The 19435-nt window shown below is 44.0% G+C and overlaps 1 protein-coding gene across 2 annotated transcripts in view; it reads left to right on the top strand.

Moving 5' to 3' along the window:
- Positions 1-19435, top strand: part of LOC118232278 (ADAMTS-like protein 1) — a 108139-nt gene that overhangs the window by 76328 nt on the left and 12376 nt on the right. For both annotated transcript variants that reach the window (XM_035427139.1, XM_035427140.1), the window contains exons 3-8: positions 3133-3260; positions 8434-8479; positions 9915-10151; positions 10942-11068; positions 12058-12132; positions 13697-13854. In XM_035427139.1, coding sequence (XP_035283030.1) covers positions 3133-3260; positions 8434-8479; positions 9915-10151; positions 10942-11068; positions 12058-12132; positions 13697-13854 — 771 coding nt within the window. The remainder of the gene's footprint in view (positions 1-3132; positions 3261-8433; positions 8480-9914; positions 10152-10941; positions 11069-12057; positions 12133-13696; positions 13855-19435) is intronic.

The raw sequence follows: 19435 nt of genomic DNA, 5'->3' as shown, positions 1-19435 counted from the left end.
ACACAATCACACAATGCACCGGTGCCCAAAGACAGCAGCCAATAGTAGTAATTAGCACAAGGCAAAAGGCATTTCTGTTTCTTTATAAGTCAAGAGTTTTTACCATTACTTAATGGCCCATTTGATGCACTGTATACATTTTTGCGATATCCACTGGCACAGAACAGTCCCCGTATTTTGAACTTCTGAGGTCAAAGGGTTTAGTGGCAGGTTGTGTATGGGGGCGAGGGCTGGGGACAGGAATTTGGGTAGGGAAGAAGGGGGCGTCATCCACCCACAGTGATTCTTTCATCCTGTGGTCCCCATTGCCCTGCCCAGACACTGTCTGAAAAGAAATAGTGATTTTCAGGCTTTGATCATTTTTAGTTTTTTAGTTTCATGATGGTGCATGACCATGTCTTTAGACGGTGTTTTTCATACGCTGCTAGTAGTTTTAAACTCACTGAAGGTGGAGTTATGCACATTCTAAACAGAGATGCAAGAATTAATGTAATTCTGATCATACATTCAGCATAAATTGAAATCTGCAAGGCACAGGTTGTGAAACAACACAGATGAGGACCAGAACAAAGACTATATTCCAGTATAGACCTTTGTAAACATCTTGCATAGTGTTGTGGTTTGTTAGCCCACACCCAGTTACGGTATTTAATCTGACAGAAAGCAAGCAAAATGTTTCAATGAATAGCATGGCTCCTGCTATTGTTGTACGTTCAATCCATTGATTAATAGATTGTTTGGAATGTTTTTTCAAAACTCTGAGTGTTCTAGAGTTTTCAATTACCCATAGTGATTGTTATGTCAGTATAATTAGAATGTTAAGTTAACAACATTATTCTAATCACATATTTGTGAATTAGGATTAGAATTTTAACCAATGAATTATTAAAATTGACACGCAATCTAAGTACCAGTATGGCCTCTGCGATCTACTGGTCGTATTGGGCACCCCTGCCATGAAGGGTTAAATGAATATGGTAGATGTGCTTTTTTTGAGGGGCTGCTGTCAAATTTGCTGCTGTGGCATGATTGAGATACACATTGTCCTTGCAGGCATAGAATTGGTCTTCTCTTAATATTGATCTTGGAATTGATGTGCCTCTCAACTTTCCAAAACAGTGCAGTGCAGTTATAATGGAGAAAGGAATGGAACTTGTGAAGAAAAGCATGACATTTCACAATGTACATGATTACTCTCACATATGACAGAAATAAGCTAGTGGAAAGCTCTTCTTCTATAAATCTGTGAGAGGTTGGACTATCAGCTACCAGGTCTTCTAACCCATCCACCCCCTTTTTATTGTCTCTCTCAAAGACCAAAATTAAAGGAAAAGACAAGGTCTCTGTAGAATTTGTCTCTTGACACATTGGAAGCATTGACCAAATCTTCAAAGGTGGCAAATCTCTTTTCTCTGTCTACTACCTCTGTCTTAGTGTTCCAAACTCCCATCAGCCTAACCGGCTTTGAGGGAATCCTCCCAAAAGCCCTTGCAGGTCATTAATTGCTGCCAGGTCTTATAAAGGTAACTACAGTGATTGGAAATGATTGTGGTAAGCTCTTCTTTGTGCTCTGAGATGCCCAGTATGAGGGTAATTCTGGAGGAAACAAGGTTGTGACACTAATTGAGCAGGTACGGTTTCATACAGATGTTTGTTATGGCAGTACGTTCAGATGTAGGGTTTCAAAGCAGAACCACGCCAATGGAGTCTAAATCTATTTTCGGCTGAAAATAGATTTAGGTGTTCACTCCAAAATTGGAATGGGTCGTACCAAATTTCTGTAATGAGGTACAGGTTTCCTGCCCTCTTCCACTGGCTGGTGAGCCGCGTCGGGCCCCGCTCCTTCCTGAAGGGAATTGTGGGCCATGGAGGCTTCAGTCTCGCGGCCTGTCCTCACTTCCCTCGCCCGTAGAAGGCCAAGTGGCGAGTGAGGAACCCTGAAGGAGAAAAACAACCCCAGTAAATAACCGCGAGGCGACGACAGGTATGTGTGCCGTAAAGGCACGTTCATTATAGGTGCTCCATCAGAACGAGCTGAGTTCACTTCCCCAAGTTAGAGGAAAGCCTTCATAAGGTTCACGACATGTGAATCATGACAGCATGCATTAGAGGGGACAGGCTCGGTCCTTGGACTGGTTACCCTGAGAGAATCCAGGACATGCGCAAAGCAAAGGTTGAACGCGAAATCAAGTTCATGACCGCCGCTAAAATGGAAACTTTTTTTTTTTTGAATCGCAGCACAGCCAACACCTGAAACCAGAGATTCTGTTGCAATTTGCATTGCTGGTCTGATTAAAATGTGTTAGAGAAAGTATATCAGGATACTTAAAATGTCAGGAGCCGGGTTTCACTGAATAGCAGGAATCTGGGAGAGGTGGCGTGCATTCAAATAATGGATTTATTGCAGGTCCTCACACAATCACTGGCGACGTCAGACTCCCGTGTTTGTTTACTTTTCTCCCAACGAGAATCTCAGTGTCAGTGCACTGGAAGTGTCTCTTGGAATCGATCCAGCGAAGGAATGTCTTAAGAACGTGAAGGTCTGGTCTGTAGCAGTGAACATTGTGTGCAGTTTGGTGTTTAAATCCATTTTCAAGGCTGTTTATTCAATTGCCTTTTTTCTTCCCTTGTAGAATCTATAGAAATTAATTGACGCTATCAGAATTTAAAGTCCTAATTCAACTGAACAGTGTGTGTGTGTATTGTGTATAAGAGAAAGATTTCCTGTCTTTCTGTATTTCTGTAGTGTGTGTGCCAGTATGTCCTGGTCTTGTGTGTTTGTGTTCCTCTGTAATTGCCAGCTGTTGATTGACCATTTCTACAGAATGAGTGAGAGTTGGTGACAGAATAGTTCATCTGCTGCTATGATTGTGCCAGTAGGGGTGATAGTTTTGTGGTCATGTTTCTCTGTATTGTATATGTATAACTGTATGTGTGGTTTTTCTCCTTCTCTCTCTCTCTCTGTCTTTTTCTGCATCTATCACTCTCTCACTCTCTGGCTCTCTCTGATGCTGTCTATCACTTAATATCCCTTTCTCTCTCTCTTGCTCTCCCTAATTCTTGCTCTCTCTCTCTCTCTCTCTCTCTCAATCTCTTGCTCTACCTCTCTCTCTCTCTCTCTCTCTCTCTCAGAGCTCACGCACAGCCCGCTCAGAAGAGGACCGAGACACCCTGTGGGACGCCTGGGGCCCGTGGAGCGAGTGTTCGCGCACCTGCGGCGGTGGGGCCTCCTACTCTCTCAGACGCTGCCTCAGCTCCAAGTAAAACGATTTCCCATGTCCCCCTCTCGCCACGTGCCCTGCTCGCCACTCCCCTATCACCCAGCATGCCCTTCTCGAGCTCACTGATGTTATTGCACTGTGCTAGCGTTTTTTAATTCATTAACCATGTGAACAAATCTTAACAAACTGACTAAAAGCTGTGAAAAATGAACGCGCAGCTGAGCTGTTGAAATGTAGGCTGGATTTACCACGTCCACCGTATCAGGTTTAGAGTCTTTCTTTAGATCTGTTCTTCTAAGCGCATGCCACTCCCTGAAAATGCAGCCTAAGAAACTGAATATCGGCCTGTAGAGGTCCGCAGAAATCGAGCAAAATGGCTCATGTGCTACGGAACGGCAGCTCTTATTGCGTTTGATCTGTGAATGCATTTTAAACTGTAACACATGGCAATCCATCAGCATGATGTAGTTCCCGTTATTGAGTCACAGATATTAGAAGAAAATAAAAACATCCATCCACAATTTGTTGTACACACTTATATGAGCCTCAGTAATTCTTTGTCTGTAAAGAGTAATTGTGCTCAGTCTGGTTTACATTAAGCGCGTGTGATGGAAGGGCTCCCTTCTCCTTGTAGTTTATCTCCTGCTAAATCCACCTGGACATTTCCATAATAGTAGGAGTAAATCTTAAAGTGAACCCCAGTCACATGGGCTGTAATAGAACTCCTCAAAAATATATTTTTATGTGACTGTTACAGATGTCTAACTGGTCAACAGAGACATCTATTGTTTTCCCTGTTAAATGGGATATACTGTAGCTGGTCTATATTTCAGAAAGTCCTGTCGGTAACACAAGTCATGTGATATTGATAGCAAATGAAGTATAAATTGGGCCTTCCGTCATTGTTTTACCATTCTACAGCACAGCACATGACATCTATTAGACAATGAGCATGGCATGACCAAATGAAGTCGCCAAAAATAAATGGATCACCGCGACATAAATTAATGGTATGTTTCTTATGGATATTTTGTCACATTTATAGCCTAAGAAATATCTTTAAAGTTACTTTCATGCATTCCATTGTTTATGATTCCCATAACACATACTGTAAAGGCATATGGATATATTTTGAAGGTGCCCTGTGATGGACTGGCAACCTGTCGAGGATATATTCCTGCCTTTTGCTCAATGCATGCTGGGATAGGCTCCAGCACCCCCCATGACCCTGACTGGGAATAAGTGGGTTAGATAATGGATGGATGGATATTTTTATGGTCAGGTGTGTGCATCAGAGATTCAGAGTGATGACAAGATAATAAGAGGTGAATGAGGAGGGAAACATGGGCAATACATTGACTAAACTAATGGACTCTGCCAAGGTGAAATTGCAGTGTATGACAGAGCCCCAGATTACAAATATGCATTTACTGTTACAATGCAGCAGATTCCCATAGTTTTAAATAATAGCCTTGGTCTGGTAGATTGCATTTCATACATTCGTTATCAGTACATGAACCTGATATTAGTGTAGTACAGCAAAAAAAAGTTAAAGGGTATAATTAAAGTTACTACAATATTTCCCAGCCAGCAAAAAGATTTGCCAAATTTCTGTCCCATGATTTTCCCTATGCAATGAAACCCACCCTTTGTACTTCCAAACCATATTCTGGACTGAATATTTTTCATTTAGTTTTCTTCCTGCTATCATATAATCACAAAATGCAATAGGCTGTTTTTTTAATAACTATTCAAGAGGGTTCATTTTATTGAACCAGTCAGTCTGGGTTTTCTGTGTCTGGCTTAGGGCTGCTAGCCACAGTGTATTTTTTCAATTTAATATTCCTCAAGAATGGATTGGCTGCAAATTTGTTAGTGCCTGAGTTAGGATTTTTCATGAGATGTGTGGTCAGCAGAAGATCTTTAAGGCGGTGGTGGATTTGTGTGAGTGGATGAGGGCCTGTGCGGGGGGAGGCGGAAGAGAGGGGGACGGTAGCAGTTTCTCGTATCGCGTGGGAATGGGTTACAGTAGCAGGAGCTGTGGCAGATCAAAGCCCTGTTAAAGCACACCACAAGGCCCCATATGTGGCTGTTAGAGGTCCTTAAGTGTGGCTACAAATCCACCACCACCGCTGCCCACCCCTCAGGCGCTATGCCCAGAGGGCCTCCCGCTACTCCCTAAACTACAAACCCCAATGCCGTAACAACGTTAACAGAACCGTGATTGCACGGAAGGTATGAAGTAAGCCTGACGGAAATGTCGACTGGGCAGCGGAGGAGAGACGGCAAACTGGAATGACGGACAGAGGAGCAGGGATGAGATGGGTGGAATATTAGATTGACGAGGAGTTCTGGCTCGTGGACCGGGGGCGTCTGGCAAGCGCTGTGGCTTCCTGATGGGAAATGTGGTGTAGTGTTCTCAGCACCAGCCTCAAAGCCAATTTGGACAGCAAATAAATAGCGCTATATGCCTGTCTGTGGGCGCAATATCGTTTTCTTTTTTTAACTAGACCTGAGTAAACGTGTTGTGGAACAGGGACTTTTTCTGCTTGACCACAGAATATGTGCGGTTTGTTTCAATGGCTGGCACTTCTGCCAATCCTGCCCTGTTAAATGCCCACATATTTGTGGCATAGACTGCTGACTCAATCCGAAATGCAAACAAGGTGAATCTTTCATTTTCCAGGTCTGATGTTCACAGCTAGTCTGTAAAAGCAGTAGCAGTAGCAGGGCTTCCACAGTCTCATTCTGACCACAAACCACCATTGTTTACCTGTGCTGAAGAGGCTTGTGTTGTATCTTGCCATGTTGAGTTTAATGAACTTAAAATTACGGTGTATGGTGGTCCTTCTTAATGTCTCTTAATTAAACAAAACACAGCAGCAGTTTTTGGTTTATTGCTTTAATTTATTAGTATCCCCTTTAGTAAATGTTTTTGTGTCTTGCTGTGACCCATGTTGGGAGGGTTTGTTATCGTGGGCTTGCTGGCAAATCTTTGCTTGTGGAGGAGGAACCACTTCTTGGGGGCTGACTTCCCCTTCTGGGACGATCTACCAGCAGCCTGTTCACAGCAGGAGAGGAGATTCTCACATGGAGATCGCTGAAACCCCAACTCCCTCCCTGTCCCATCACCCCTCGACCTGCCGAGTCGCTCCTCACCGGGGCCCCCAGCCCCGCCCGCGACCCCGCCCGCAATGGCACGTTGGCAGCGGGAATAGGAGCGCGGCTGTGTTTTCCCCACTCACCTGTCATTCACTCGGTGCATGAGAGGCTCGTAACACAGGCTCTGTGTGTGGAGGGTGGGTGGAGGTTGTTTTTCAGCCTGCAGAGCTTTTAATGAGTGCCACGCTGGGACGTGGACAAGGGCACAGGCTTAAACGGGTCCAGCTGGAGGGAGAGAGAACGGCATTGCTGTCGCTGGGAGTGAGTGCTGGGCCAGTGAGCCATGGCAGGGGCCTGGCATGTGTGCGTGTGTGTGTGCGTGCGTGCGTGTGTGTGTGTGTGTGTGTGTGTGTGTGTCTGTGTGTGTGTGTTTGTGTGTCTGTGTGTGTGAGTGTGTGTGTTTGCGCGTGTGTGTGTGTGTGTGCGTATGTGTGTTTGTGTGCATGCGTGTGTCTGTGTGTGTGTGTGTGCGTGTGCGAGTGTGTGTGTTTGCGTGTGTGTTTGTGTGTCTGTGTGTGTGTGTCCGTGTGTCTGCGTTTGTTTGTACCTCCAGGCCTATGATGTTCGCTTTGTCCTCCAATACACCCACCTCTATGAATTCTTGCTGTTCTCTACCCACCCCTTGAAGTTGAGTGCACTTACATGCACTGTACCTGTGCTCCTGGAGGCCACTTTCATCTCTGCTATTGCAGTTACCCTAGTAACTTGTAGAAGTGCTAAAACTCAATGAGCTGTGCGATGAGGGCATATTCCAAACATTATAAAACTTGCCAGAGCACACATTTTTAAATGTATCAGAAATTTTACAAGTCCCATGGAATCTCACACGATTAAATTTGCAATATGATTCTTTTAGGTGACAAGAATATGAGTATTAGCATGATTAATTGTATGTATTAGATCAGGCAGTTTGAGGTAAATCCAGTCTGATAGATATATCGGTATTCCTTGTGTGGGATCTTTCTTTAAAAGTTTTTTTGTTTAAGGATTTTAGATCAGCTCTACATCTGAGGTATTTTTTTCATCAAATTTTCAACCAACTGGGGAGTCATTAATATGCCAGTTTTATGGATTAAAAGTGCCTTGAGTATCAGATACAGGAAGGAACACGCTCGTGGTAGCTGTGTATGTTGGTCACTGTTCAGAAGTTACGCATTGGCTTGGGAATTCTGGAATGCCAATGGCCCCCTTGTCCAAACGTATGATGTCATGATGAATTCATGTTCACCTTCCTGATTGGGTTTCCGCGATCCGGTCCTGGCCCTGACACGGCACAAGCGCCGCACGCTTCCAGCCACGGCTCGCTTTCTTTTTCCGATGCGGCTTTATGGGAATTTCTGGCGGGCCTTTGTACGTTCCCGCTCTGGCAAATGAATACAATGAATACGGGGCATATTGTTTTACAGGTAGATCTTGTCTGTCGTTACCTGCCTCTCTCTGTGAATGTAACTCTGCTTTCCTTGGCTGCTCTTCGTGTCTGAAAATGCTCTGTCTCTAACAGTCCCGCCATGCCATCTGCTTTTCAAGGTGCTCTTTTGAAAACAATTTCATAAAAATACTTGGAAGGGAGCTTAATGTGACTCATCATCCGCTTAATGTGACTCATCATCCTCCCATTACTTACAATTTGGCTATTTTACATCTCACTGCACAAGATTAGTTAAGATTTTGTGACACAAAAATTTCACATATGTTAAGTTAAAGACTCACTTAATGTAATCTGCCTCCACTGCCCATAATTATCGGGGTAATTATCTGTCACATTTCATCACCATGAAAGCATAAATATACCGTGGTCTGATGAGTTGGTAAAATATCAAACAATGTTCAACATATCAGTGCATATCATGTCAGATACCTTGCCTTAGTGTGTAATTATCTTACTAAGCATTACATTGAAAAGAGAGCATATTTGGGATCAAAGACAGGACCTTTTTTTAAACAGCCGGCAATGTAGAAGTGGTGAGTTTCAAGGTGTGTTTGAGGGATTAAGTGGTGTGCTAGAGGTCAGATGGCTTAAAGCTTTTTCCCTTTTCCTTTTTTTCTGCAGAACCTGTGAAGGACAGAATATCAAATACAAAACATGCAGCAATGTGGTGGGTATGCTATTCATTTTGGGTATGTTTGGCTTTGCCTGCGCATGCGTGATAAGTACATGTCTTGCCATGGATATAAGAGGACATTGGGTTTTGTTTTTTTATGGGCCGTTTAGTGATGGACTTCCCCTTCTGAGGTATTACATTTTAAATGCACTCCAATACAAGTAATATATAATATAATGTACAGTATGATGGAATATTTCCTGTTCCTATCTTTGATGTTAATACCAATAGTGGAATTATTTGATAATACTTTTCCAACATCTATGTAAATCATTGCTCCCTGACTCCTAAATGCATCTCAGAACATTGTTTCCTGTGCCAGGTTTTTACTCCAGGATGACAGGATACCCTGTAGAAAAAAAAAAAACATGTTGACGTTTCAGTTACAGTACGTCCTGTGTTTTAAAGAATTTGGAATACTATGTTCAGTGTTCACTTTGTTTTGAAACAACAGAAGGTCATTTGTACTAAAAAATAAATAAATCCCAAAACACTTTATGAACAGTTTACGTCCATTGCACCATGTGGCAAACTGGACCCATACAGAGTAGGGAATTGTTACCTAGTTCCCTGAATAATTTAGCAGGGATGAATGAAAATAATGTTGCCACATTACAGTTCAAGTTTTTTTACTGCTTCATACTCCCTCTCACTCTCTCTCTCTCTCTCTGTCTCTCTCTCTCTCTCAATGCCAAGAAGAATAGTGTTTTTGTTTTTTATCAGAACACTGGTTTTGCTTGACTAAATTACACAAAGTAGGCTTCCTCAGAGATAATCCTGTGTAACACAGCCAGTACAGTATAATATTTCTACGCTTCTCATTATAGACAAGGGCTTCCAATGATAAAGGATTTCAACTGTCTTTGTCCCTTCTAGTTTTAACTGGCTAGTAAACAATGCCAGTGAGGCGATACATTTTATCCCCTCTGAACTTACTGATGTAATTTGTTCTCTTTATGTAGAACCTGAGACTATCCAAATCTGAGTTTGAATGGTGAAGCCTTCAGTAACTCCAGCACATGATCCTCTGCAAACATTAAGCTGAATAGTTAATCCAGTTATACTGTTATGGGTGTGGGTGGAGAAAAAACCAGCAGCGTCTCTGGAACTGCACAGTCAGGGTTGTCTAGACTTAATTTAAATTATTTTCAGCCTCTAATGTGATACCTATTTCTTACCTGTCAACTTACTGAAAGTGAATTAGTATTGTATCATAGTTGTTTTGATCATATTGGCTTGTGGGACACCGCCTAGTATTTGTATATTTTTACTTTTTGGAATTCACATTGACAGTGACGTCCTTAATCTGGTGTCCAGTGACAGCTGTCCTTTGAACTAGGCTGAGAGGAAGTTAAGTGCCAGAGCAGTTGACCCTTGATGGGCTGCACCTGCCAGCTCTTAGCCTCAGCTCTGCCCCTCCCCCCACCAGGATTGCCCCCCCGGGTCTGGTGACTTCCGCGCGCAGCAGTGTTCTGCCCACGTGGACGTGCGTTACCAGGGCCAGTACCACGAGTGGCTTCCCCTGGACAATGACCCTGAGAACCCCTGTGCCCTCAAGTGCAAGGCCAAGGGCACCGGTCTGGTGTTGGAGCTCGCGCCCAAGGTGCTGGACGGCACCCGCTGCTACACCGAGTCCTTGGACATGTGCATCAGTGGGATCTGCCAGGTGAGTGGGTACCGCCTTCAGACTCTCAGGACCACACCCCCACCACCGTGACTGGGTAGAAGCATGGCATTGGGGTAGGGGCTATTGCATTCAGGAGGCTACTCCATTCAGTCAGAGGTGGGTGGGTTAATTCCTGTAGGTGGTCACCTTTGCTCAAGATGATTTAACTCCCTTATCTTGAATTTTTCCTGTTTGAATCCTTCAGTGGATAAGAGATCAAGAGATATACGGTGGCTCAACCTGGCTGAGATACGGGCGTCTGCTTATCAAATGTATTCAAAAGTTGAAAAGGTGGTATTTCCGGCAGATTGACATACCAGATACTTTTTCTCTGTGAGTCTTTCCAAGCTTTGTGTCAATCACCTCATGGAAAATATATGGGACTATGAAGGGGACATCGAGTGTCATGCTGTGCAGAGAACAAAATTCCTAGGATAGTACTCTCTGCTAGCAGGTGATGTTATAGGTCAGATCAGCTGAACTGCATGGAAAACGCAAATATTATCCAATACTACGGAACATTACCATTCGTTTTGCTTGAAAACATATTGAGCAGAATAAGTTCAGCACATGGCCAATGACTCTACTGGGGAAAGGAACAGAAGTGTAGTGCAGCCAAAGGGTATAAGCCCCCCGCCCGCCCCCCCTCAAAATCCTGTGCTGGAGGGGAGCTTTAATTACCACGTGCACCAACACAAGGAGTCAGTAGAAGTCTGTTTTACCAGGCAAGGGTCACACCCCCTGCTGCCAAGCAAAAACGTCCAGCCAGCCTCTCTTTTCTGCCCTTCAGCTTGTTGGCTGTGACCTTGAACTGGGGAGCACAGCGAAAGAGGACAACTGCGGAGTGTGCAACGGGGACGGCTCCTCCTGCAGGCTGGTGCGAGGGCACTACAAATCCCAGCATTCCGCGGGTAAAAGTGAGTGATGCATCACTCTGCTCAGCCTTTGCTTGCTCATACTGATGATGTCATGAAATGCCCCATTGGGGGAGCCATTTTGTCATCTGCTGCTGGGCGGGGCACAAACACAAGATCTGCATCATTCAGGGAAAACTGCTACCTTTGCCTCTCTGACCCATTTACCACATTTTTGTCTACTCAAGTAGTTCTAGTGTCAACCATTGGCTAAAGGTTCAGAACAATAGTGCTTAAATGAGAGCATCCCACCACTATTTATTACAACTAAACTGGACCAGTAAGAGCCAAAATGGCGGCTTTGACCACCCAGCAGTGTTTATTTGACTGTGTTTTATTTGGGATTAGCTGGCAGTGACTTTAGAAGAGTAGAGATTCCTGCACACTGGACCAGTTATTACAAGCCAAACTTAAGTAATGGTTTCTCAGATATTATATGTCACTTTTTAGTTTTGAGTTTGCTGGCAGACACATTACATCCTTTTCAAATGTCTTTGCTTTGTGCTGGACATAGGGGAATATAACAGAAGAATGCACACTGCATAAAGGATTTCAGAAGCCAAACATGTTACAAATGGAAAAAATGAGTTTGTGCAGCTCAAGTTTACCCTGTCATAGAGAACAGCAATCCACTATGCCCGCATGCTGCTTCTCCTCACAGCCACCATCTAGCTGACTAAAGCTCTATGCTTCTGTGCTTCACTAAAACTTTTGGAAAGAGCCATGATGTGCGGTCATTTACTCCAGCTCGTTGGTTGCTTTATCATTAGTCTGTTCTGGCTCTGTGCAGCTCTGAAGTGACTGCTGCTGACAGCTATATCTATCTCTCTTGTCCATCGAAAGGAAGTGTGTCTCTCTTTAATTCTGTAGAACATGTCACTGACAATGCCTTCTCATTGAGTAAATTCACTGTAATTATCTATCTCTCTTTTTCTCTCTCCTTCTCTCTATCTCTCTCTCTCTTTCTCCTCCTTGTTTATATGTCTCCCCAGCGGAAGACACGGTCATCGTCGTCCCCTACGGCAGCCGCCATGTGCGACTGGTCCTGAAAGGGCCCGATCACTTGTGTAAGTCTTGGTAGGTCCGGGATGCTTCATTCCACAACTGAGCAGAAATTCTGGGCCAACTTCCTTTTAGCATTGGCCCTCTGTGTGTTCTCCATGTTACTCTTAAACTTCAAACACAAATTTGCACAAATTCAAATATTTAAGGCCATATTTGATGAAGATTTGACCCCTTTTCAGTGTCTTTTCAGACGTTCCAGCCACCATTTTCAAGCAAAGAAATTATGTTTCAGATGTCTCAGAGAACCTTAAAATATTTGTTTTTGGGGATTGATATGGTGCAGATTTGCATTTAAATTCAGTCGGTCAACCAAACATCCCAATATCATATGCTGAAAACCAAGACAGAATTAGAGGAAATTGTGTTTTCCTCCCTTCGCTGTGGAAATGACTGCAAGGCCTTTCAGGGATACTATCTGTGAAGTAAATGCTTTGGCAGGAAGCTTGTGTTTGAGTGAAATCGATAACAAATGTTCCATCTATTTTTTCCTGCCAATTTGTAGATCTCCTCTGAAGCCCAGGAGTGATTACAGGGTGATTTCTCATTAAAATATTTCAGCAGTTTTCTTATGGAGGGCACTGAAATAGTAACCATCTGGATATACGTGATGACAGGCACATTCATGAGTTTGAAGTTACGTCATTATTGTGTGAAACTTAACGTGGGCTCGTTAGGATATGTATGACTGGGGGTAACTGAAAGTGATTCTATATAAAGTCTTGGCATAAACATTCTTTTATTCAAGCAGTCATTTGTATTGAGACAGTGAGGAGTCTTATAAGTTTGGGTATTTTATCAAACCTAAAAATGGTAAAAGCCTTATGCAAAAATGGTTCTGCAATTCCTGAATACTGGAGAGATTTGTATTTTCCTTTTAATATGCCAGATCTACAACTGTATTGTATGATACTGTATATATATATATATTAGTATATTATTAGTATATACACTAGAAAAAGTCACATTAAAATTACTTATAAATTAACTTTTAATGTATAAAAAGTTGGAGTAGGTTATACTCTCTCTACTCAAGCAGATAAAAGGATACACCTTATACTTTCTATTTGGCATAAAAAAATTGACTCTAACCATAGTATTGTTTGTGCTTTATGCTGGCAGCAATGCATCAGTGTAACAATTTAATTTGGCCTTATGTTAGTGTAATAATATCATTATTACTGTGGTAACTAGTAATAATTGTTAGAGAGGAACCACATGGTAATAACAAACATGGAACAGAGTTGTGTAATTGCGCACATTATCTGAATTACCCTCCCCCCCCCCATACACACCCTAATTTTATTCTTACTCCAACTCAAACCGTTAACCTCACGACAACCTTAAATCTAACCGCAAATCAAACCTAACCCATTATCCAATTACAAAATGTATGTAATCATGGGAATTGACAATTAGATTGTACTTGGTTACAATTACTCTGCACTTGCATATGTTTAACAACTGTACCAGCATAATAACATGTGAAAATCAAACTGTTATGAAGTGTGAACACCATATGCTGTGTGGTGTCATGGTAATTGATGTGCGGTTGTTCCTCGTTGCCAGACTTAGAGAGTAAGACTCTACAGGGCGTGAAGGGAGAGAACAGCCTAAGTGAGCCTGGGACTCACCACCTAGAAAACACCACTGTGGACTTCCAGAAGTTTCCTGACAAGGAGGTCCTGCGAATAACTGGGCCCCTGGGAGCTGACTTCACCATCAAAGTAAGAGCTTTTACTAACTTCTCCCGAACTTGGCCAGGCTTGCCGTGACATACGCTTTGGGACCTCATTCGTGTTGTCCACTTTCTGGTACAGTGTGTCCCTAGTGCCCTTTCCAAACAATTGCCAGTAATCGCTATGCAGTATGACAGCATATACTGTAGAATATTGGGGCTAAAGGAAATGGAGAAAGATTTACAGGCAATGCATAAAATACATTTCAAAGAGAGCCAAGGAAATAAGAACAGAGAAAACCCACTTAGAGTTTGCTCCACACCTAGTGCCAATGTACATGTGTCAGTCAGGCCTCGTTAAAAGAACCAGTGAGCTGGTCTTGCTGATATAGCTCTCAGGAATGCATGAGAACACATCTCCTGCTGGAGACCTGGGTTCTTTTGCATAGCAGGCTGAACTCTCACATGGGTGGGGGCCAGGTGTTGGCGTGGGATCCAGAAATATCAAAGCCCACTGCATCAGGAAAGGAAATTTGGGATGTTTCCTGAACCTCCCTGCAGTATCTGTCATTAAGACATCAGTGATCTACTGCAGAAACACTGGCTGCAAAAAGCTTTTAGCACATCAGGGAAACATTAGCGTTCCTTATCAATGTGACAAGAAAGCTGGCTGCTCATTGGTCGGCTTTTTTTTGGACAAGCCAGGCATTTTAAAGTAGTTGTGTAATGCTTTAAAGCCAAACCTTCGTGTTCAATTTCTGGTGTTTCCTTTTTACTTGGAGGCCTCTGTGGTGGCAAGGAAAACCACGAGAGGTCCTCGTCTGATTCCTGACGAAGTTCAGTTGTTAAAGTACTCATTTGCAGTGCCAAAAACGATTATCTTTGCTAGTAAGTCCGTAGCCATAGATCTGGTCCATTGCTGGTTGTAAGTAAAAAATGAAAGAGGTGAAGACTGTAGACATTCAATCAGAAATGTTATGAGAGGTTATGGTAGGTTAGGAGAGGTCGGTGAGGCTGATCTTAAATGGTTCAGCATATTTAAACATAACCGGATTACTTGTATCATCCAGCACTGGATCAGTGCTCTGCATTGATTGGCTGCCTTCCATGTCCATGTCAGGAGGCCCAGGAGGTTGAACTCCAGTGACATGGAGGTTCACATGGGTCCCCGTGGTCTGGCCTGATCATGCCGTGGAGGGCACTTTGGTCCTGTATATTTTTATGGTTGCTATCACAGTGATCTGGGTCAGGGGCCGAAAACATTAGATATTGCAGTGTCTGAACCATCATTGTGTGACACATCACTTTGAGCCCCCTCCAGCTCCCGGGTTGGCCTGGCTGCTCCTCTCAGTGTATAAATCATGGAGAGGATCCACGTTTTCCATGCTTATTAATGTCTCCTCCATGCCTCTGATCTCCGGCCAAAAGCCTGTTTCAAGGACCCCAGTAATCAATGGTGGTGGGAGACGCTGGCCCATCCTTTCCTCTGTTCTCCTGGGAGTGGACTATTTTTCATTTATCTCCTCCCTGTGCATCCCTTCCCTGCTCTTCATAATGGAAAGCATATTGGCACTACAAGTGCAGACAGTGTCCCTTTGCAAAATTATGAGTGCAGGGTCTCGGGCAGGAAGGCTGTTAAGTCATTACAGTCCAGCCACCAGGGCCTCGTCCCTTTGAGCTGATGAGAAGCAGGAGCTTCAGCTGCGGCCGTTTTACAAGCGATCTGATTGGACGACTTCAGAAGAGCCACAGAAGAGTGAGGACCTGGTTGGATTTTTGGGGGGTTTGTTCCCCTTCCTGGAGTCAATTGCCGCGTTTGTCCTTGCTGCTCCCCCATGTGCTTGTGGGACATGTGGAGACTGGTACCTTAACCCTAGTAGTGATGAGCAGCTACTTGGTAGCTGGCTGCACTGGCAACAGTGCTATTGACCCGGCCTTATTTTTCATTATGTTGCTGTGGCCTTGTGCTGGCTCTGAATGGAGGCCCTGTTCTTAGTGATGCAGTTCAGCGAGAGACCTTACAAAGGTCAGAGGTCAGAGGCACATCTCATTGCGTGTCACGCTTGACCTGTGTTGTCTGACATAGCCAGCCTCTGTGTTTGGGGTATCTCAGCTGCCTCCTTTCAGCCTCGAGCGAAATTTCAGTTCCCTGTTCTTCAAGTGGCTTTCCTATTTCCTCTGTGTGATATGAACTTAAGTAGCCCTAGCAGCCCTTGTCAGTTACAGGGATCATGCTCTGCCTGTGGCTGCTTTGTGGTTCAGTTCTCCAGTACCATTTCCTTACATGCAATGCTTGTTTCCTAGCTGCCACCGTTGGTGCAATTACCTCAGACTTGGCCCTTGTGGTTTGCGCTCTGCACGCAAATGGCCAGAAGCAGGAAACGCAGACCGTTGATTAATTGATTCTTGCAGCTAAGTGGCGATAAACAACGCGGTTGTCTATGAGCGCACAAACTTGGCTCGCAAAATCTGTGAATAACTGCCGGGATCATTATCTGCAGATATCTAGACGTACTCCAACTCCACCGGCGCTCCCCCACGTGTGAGGGTCTGTGCCAGTGAGATGGCCTCCGCTCGGTCTTTAGTGCAAGTGTGAAATGGGCTGTGGACGATTGTTTTCCCCTCAGCAGTCCCAGAATCCCTCTGTGTATTGATTTGGACATAGTTAACCAGCATATACATTTCTCACTCTAAACTGTTCCAAATGATAATTAACCCCCTGGAAAATGGCTCACGCCAATTTAGAAGAGTTTTCCCTGAGCTCCGAGGAGCTTGTGAAAAAATGTTGAGGCAATTGCGCTCGGGCAGAGATTTGTGGAGAGCCGTGGACATTAGAAATGATATAGGCAGCACAAGGGAAAGGCCAGTAAAAACATCCCCCTCCAAACAAGTGAGAATAAAAAATAAATAGGAATGTTGGAGAACGAAACAAGAGAAGCTGTAAAGGCAGAAATCTCTAATATGAAGAGAGGCAGCCTGCCAGTTCTTTGTCACAGATTTGCACCAGTGAAACTAAGTGGAAAACTTATTTTTTAAAATCACCAGACGTTTGTTCCGTTGTGAATGAGTATGAGAATATGTGTCAAAGTTCAGTGTGTTTTTTTTTTTATTAGAAAAGGAACGCCGAAGATATTTTAGTTCCAGTTGAATGAGATGAACAGTGTCGGGCGTGGAAATATTTTTTATTCAGTTTGAATGCGCAGGGTTCCACTTCATTTGCTAATCGTGCGAGGACTCAGGCCATTATACCATACATCAGAGGATGTTTTAAGGTTTGTGTTGTAGGCCTCTATTTGAGTCGACCAGGCTCAAACTGTTTCTTTTAGTGACTCCAGTCTGTGGTTCACCATTGACAATCTTTACTAATACTTCAGGTCAATATTCCTGTAGTTTATTTCCCTCAATATAAAGGTCGTTCTCAGTCTCACCTCATTTAGCTGAGGTGCTGGCAACAGGCAGCTCGCATCTGGTCTCCCTGTGGAACAGTGCTCTGAGAGCAGGCATAATTTTGACACTGTGTTTGTCCCAGCCAAACCCTATGATGTATTCTGCAGCTCGTTCAGATGTTTTCAGTTCTTAGACATAAACCCAATTACAGCACTTGTAAGAGATGGACCGCATTATAATGAATGCATGCTTGTGCTCAAAATGCCACTGTGTCATCCAGTAACACAAGCTGTGGCACCAGGAGATGGAGAGCTAGCATGCATGCATTTTCTCTTTGCTCCCTGGCAAAGGCCTGGCTGTGATGGGCTTTTCCAGAGCGAGCCAGCTAAGCTGAAATGGATGTAGTCCAAAGCGAAACACATTGTCAATTTGGAGGAATGTGACTAACAGAGCAGGTTAATTTTTGGACACAATTAAAACACCCTGTTTTCACACAAAAGAGATTCTTTGCAGACTTAGGCTCAAAGAAACAAGAGAATTGAAGTTCTCTGGTTCCCATGGCACCTTCCCGATGCACTCCATTAAAGGTGAATGGACCTAGGAGGATTTAGTGCCTCCAGCCATACCAGAGAAAGGGTGGTAAATACGAAAGAGGGGGTACACTCTATTTTGGGGGAACAGTTGGCTGTCTATGAGGCAGGGGGTGCCAGGAAAGCCCTCTGCATACAGGATTCCTTCTCCTCTGCAGGACCATAGTCCCAGGTTGCTCGGTGCTCAGTTTACTTGTGCTGACTTATATCTAAAAATGTATCAACATCTGGGTGGTATGCAGATATTTTGACATTTTTTGGGAGAATTGGGACACACAGTCTTATGTGTTACATACAGTATGGGCAGCTGCATGTCTTGTCCATGACTGGGTTGGTGGAGGGTGAACGTATCAAAATCAGTCCACCAAGCCCCCAGAATTCCAAATCAGCTTTATGTATTTTCCCTGTTAAGGTTCTATTCTCACATCTAAAGAGCACTTCTTCTATTTCTCCACAAAACATAAGGTGCACTACAAAGTTTACAGTAAATCTGCATGTTTTAGCTTCCAGTTGCTTTCTATGTACTGCTGCTAGGTGTCAAAAACTCATTGGGGTCAGTCAAGCATGGGTACTGATGCTGTGCTTATTTTGATAGATGATTTAAATTCCAAATCTTTGCCTGGACTTCTATATCCTGTTTGGGGCTGTAGAGATTCCATTGTTTCAAAGAACCATTCTGGCACTTAAAAATGTTTTTGCTAGCTGCTGTGGGGGATATGCCTGCTACAGGGTACTCTAATGCTTGTAAATTCTTTAACTGTGCAGTCATGAGTCATCTTGTAGATTTTCCACATTTAATAAAAGAATGCCAAAATGAAAATGTCTATTAGTATGGAATGGAGGGCTAATTTTGATTGGGATTACTTTGCGGTAATCCAATACCCTCAATTTCACTGTTCTCATCCCAAGGATCTTTTTTATAGAGAATCCTTGTCATTCACGTTTTATGTCAGCACATGTAGTGAGCTGCCTGGCACCTCTTTAATCCCACGCTAATGCCCTCTAAATAGGACCCGTTGTTTCCGCGATGTTGCCTGTCTGAAAATGCGATTGATGTGCGACGGAACAGTTAAGTTTAAAACAAGTGATGCGCGCGCTCAGTCGCGGGCGGAATTCGCGGCGGCGGCGCTCATCACTGCACGCTGACGAAACGACGCGACGGAGGAGCGTTTAAGCTGTCCTCGTGGAAGGACTTTCATCATCGGCCTCCATTAGCCCAATTAAAAACCTGACTTTGAGGTCCACTGCAAAATGGATTCAATCTGCCCGCACATGTCCAACCCCCCCCTCCCCCCCCCCCAGCAATAGCATGGCCCGTCGTTTGATACGAGTTGAGCTGGGCTCATTGGCAGTGTCTGGGGAGGGGTAGATGCCGGACGCTCTTCCCCGAATTGAAGTTATGTGTCAGTAACAGCGGACCGCGTGTGCACTCGGCATGCTCTCTCTCTCTCTCTCCCTCTCGAAATCTTTCACGGGCTCTACCCACTTCTGAAGCCCTAGAGAAAGCTCTGATCCTGAACCCATGGCCTCCCAAACAGGCCGCTGTGGAGTCTGACGCCAGATGTGCGCACGTTTAGGAGAACTTGACTGATTTCGGAGTTCGCCAGAACGAGACTGTGTAAATTAGCGAGGCCAAAGCGGCCAATGTGGGGA

Source organism: Anguilla anguilla, chromosome 7, assembly GCF_013347855.1.
Source record: "Anguilla anguilla isolate fAngAng1 chromosome 7, fAngAng1.pri, whole genome shotgun sequence".
Lineage (NCBI taxonomy): Eukaryota > Metazoa > Chordata > Actinopteri > Anguilliformes > Anguillidae > Anguilla > Anguilla anguilla.
The sequence above is the reverse complement of the archived record's forward strand: the minus strand, read 5'-3'. Positions and strand labels throughout refer to the sequence as shown.